This window comes from Salvelinus fontinalis, chromosome 37, assembly GCF_029448725.1.
Source record: "Salvelinus fontinalis isolate EN_2023a chromosome 37, ASM2944872v1, whole genome shotgun sequence".
In the NCBI taxonomy this organism is placed as follows: Eukaryota; Metazoa; Chordata; class Actinopteri; order Salmoniformes; family Salmonidae; genus Salvelinus; species Salvelinus fontinalis.
In genome coordinates this window covers 15,689,352-15,692,676 of record NC_074701.1, presented here as the reverse complement: position 1 = coordinate 15,692,676, position 3,325 = coordinate 15,689,352, and the positions used below count along the sequence as shown (strand labels likewise).

General features: G+C 39.2%; 1 protein-coding gene across 2 annotated transcripts in view; it reads left to right on the top strand.

Moving 5' to 3' along the window:
* Window positions 1-1,141: 1,141 nt before the first annotated feature.
* The window catches only part of LOC129836225 (serine/threonine-protein phosphatase 2A 56 kDa regulatory subunit delta isoform-like), a 46,255-nt gene continuing 44,071 nt past the window's right edge, over window positions 1,142-3,325 (top strand). The window contains exons 1-2 of one of the 2 annotated variants that reach the window (XM_055902095.1): window positions 1,142-1,311; window positions 2,458-2,541. In XM_055902095.1, the coding sequence (XP_055758070.1) occupies window positions 1,285-1,311; window positions 2,458-2,541 (111 nt within the window). In that variant the 5' untranslated portion in view covers window positions 1,142-1,284. The remainder of the gene's footprint in view (window positions 1,312-2,457; window positions 2,542-3,325) is intronic. The other variant, XM_055902097.1, reaches the window with a different exon arrangement.

The window sequence follows — 3,325 nt, the reverse complement described above, 5'->3', positions numbered from 1 at the left end:
GCTCATTGTCTAAATTGATAATGTAATGTATGAAAAAAGGGTGCAGATCATTGCCAATAACATGCTTACCAACGTGTTTTTACAAATGTGTTTCGGCATGCATGCACAGATGGGATTCCTCTTTAGCCCCTAAGGAAGTTATGGATCATGTCCAGCAGGTGGTGCTGGTAAAGTGCATTGACAATACAATATGAGGCCACAGCCTTTTTCCAGTAGATATTTTGTCAAGTAAAAGTGCATTGTAAGTGGTCATACAAATTGTGCTATAGTTTTGTAGGTTGTACAGTTCGCCAGAGGTCTGAAACCTTGTTTTGGAGGCATATTTTCAGTGGTGTGCTGCACAAATTGCCAAATTCATGTCAAACTTCTCACTTTACAGTATGGGGTTACTTTGGAAAACCCCAAATCGTCCTATAGACCAAAATATTGTTTAGAATAAAGGTATTGGATAATCATATATTTTATCTTTCATTTCAGAACATATTTTTTTAGATTATGAACAAACTAGTATGGATCATTTTCTGTTACAGAACTGCCTGTATATGTGACTGAAGCATTGGCATCAATGTGCTCAGCTGTAGCGTACATGCCAAAAGTTGAACCATGCATGACCACGGCAAAGGTGGCTCAATGTAAGGGCTGCATCGCCATTATACTGTAATTTACTGTTAACTATATAGCTAGTCATCCTATTGCTATATTTCTGAACAATGTTTTCAATTACCTCACAATTTCGTCCTAATTATGTTGATGTAGGTTATAAGCCTAGGGAGGGATTCATTCATGAATTGTTGCTAGGTATTAAGTACATTTCAGCAACTCCACCATACTATTGTTTTTACCTCCACCCTAGATGGGGTCGTCACTAGTTAGCACAACCACAGTCATAATTATGGCTACATCCCGCCCATTTCTACACTTTCTCTTTTAAAAATTAGATTTGAGCCTAACTTTAACCACAATGCTAACCTTATGCCTAACCCTAAACTTAATATAAGACTAAAAATACAATTTTGACTTTGTGGCTGTGGAATATGACTTTGTGGCTGTGCTATCTAGTATTCTAGTGGAAACCGCTAGACCGGGAGTGCAATACGCCCATCCTATAACCACCCAATGTAATAATTACAGTGGCCCGTCACTAGGCAGTATAAAGTGTGACTGGCCAATGCTGTTTTTCTTGGCCTAGAAGGGCGCAGGGAGCTGAAGGTAACCGAGTGGCAGCGATCGAGTCCCGGCGAAGTCTGTCGCGGAGTCACCGTGAAAAACACCAACAGCCACAAAATGCCGAATAAAACTAAAAAGGAAAAGGTAACGTAAAGATCGCAACATAATGGTAACAATCAAAATATTGTTGCCAAATGTTCAGAGGAAGCGGACCGTATCTCGTGATTGTATTCTAATTCGCCAACTAGATTTTGTATTATTATCGTAAGGCCTAGCAGAGCAGATCATTTTTCAGACCGTGCAAATACCATCAGTAGCCAATACAAAAAATACAAATGTAACCTTATCAAATGGTTTACATTACCCTGAATATTACATTCTTAGAAAATTGACGTAATGGATGTGATACCGATACAATAGCCTAGGCCTACAGCAACAATACGTTTGAACTTTTAAATAATTCATATTCTCAAATCATTTTTTCCCGTAAAATAATGTTTAGTTTTAGTAATGGCATATTGTCGTATGTTTCTCCGAATGTGTTGTCAGAATATGAACTGCGAACATGCATTAGTGTGAGCCTAGGCTGATCTCTGATAGTAAGTTGACAGCTATTCTTGCATGCATTTGGTTAGACTACATTCGTTACATAAACACAAGATAATTATCAAGTTGATAGCTACAAGTTCAATGTCTCATTCTTCCTAAGAGAATGCACTCTTGTCTTGTTATAATAGGTCAGATCGCTTGCTACAATGTTTCAATATCGGCTTGTGCTTAGTCGTTGTCTGAGCGGACAGTATTGACGTTTTTTTCCCACTTAAGGTGTATTTCAAGTCTAGTTCCATACAGTCTGTCTTACAAATGCAGTAGTCTTGGCCACAAGAATGTATTCTTACTGTTTTTGAAGGTAAAGCAATTAAGGCCATTGTAGCTACCTAGGGTGGAACTACCGCATTTGGGGCCCCAGGTCATATACCCTGGTACCTACCTCCCCTATTCGACACATTGTGTCATGAATCTGAGAGATAAGTTTGCAGTTTTAAAACATTTTGCGAATGCTTATGACGTGTTCATGTGCTTTCTGTGGGTCCCCGACCTCCAGAAGGGCCCCCGACTTCCTTTTGGTTGGGGGCTTATGCCCTGCGTGTCTATTCGGCAATATCACAGAAATTAAATCCCTGTGCATTGTGCACTCCAAAGACCAGAGGATGTGAGTTGTGTATGGTCCCATATCAATTGTGTTCTTCTTTATGAATACAGTAAGATAACTATTGTTGTCATTCACAGGAGCCAACCAAATCTGCCAAAAGTAGCACTAAAAACAGTAATGCCACTAGTGGGAAAGACACAGGAACTGAAAATGCAGATGAGGTAAGATATTATTTGATTAACATGACAGTTCCAGATGGTTCTTCGACAGTATTTATTTTTTTCATTTTTAGCCTGCAGTTTATTTCTGAAGATGAATTGATCAAAGATTTGTGTATGTCTGTTAATCTATAATTTGAGTTTATTTTGACTTGCCTAGTTAAATATAATAATAAATGGTCTGTTGCATCAGGGGGCTATGTATGCCCCCATGTAATTCTATTTGACACGGTATTTCCTGTTTCTTAATCTTGTTCTGTAGCTCGTTTTCAATGTTACATAGATAGTAATGCATCAGTGTCAATACTTGTTCCTCGCTTAGGCCAACATTACAGAGAGAAGCTAAACATAATGTCAGGCCTTTGCTTAATGACACATATGGCTTATGTCTGTTCAGCCATATATGCCTGCTGGTTGAGTTCACAGCAGCTCCTTGGGAACATTGTTATGGGGGTCATTATGATGCTTGCGATAGATCCAGACTCCAGACGTTTTATCATGAAGGGAGCGGCTGTCCTCTGTGTACAGACCTCTCTGTATGCAGCTGAGCTCTCTGCATAGACCACCATAGAGGCAGTACATTCTCCATAGTTTACTGCCCAGTAAAGTGTCCTCCTGTCAAAGTAGAATTTAGACCTGCCTATTTTACATTTTGGTTTTTGACAAATCTAAATCAACCTTCTTTAATCAGAACTCTGGTTTCTAGGATATAGTGCCCACAGACTACTCCAAGATAGCAATGTAGGCACATGCTTTATGGCTACCTGGATCCTCACAGAAATAAATG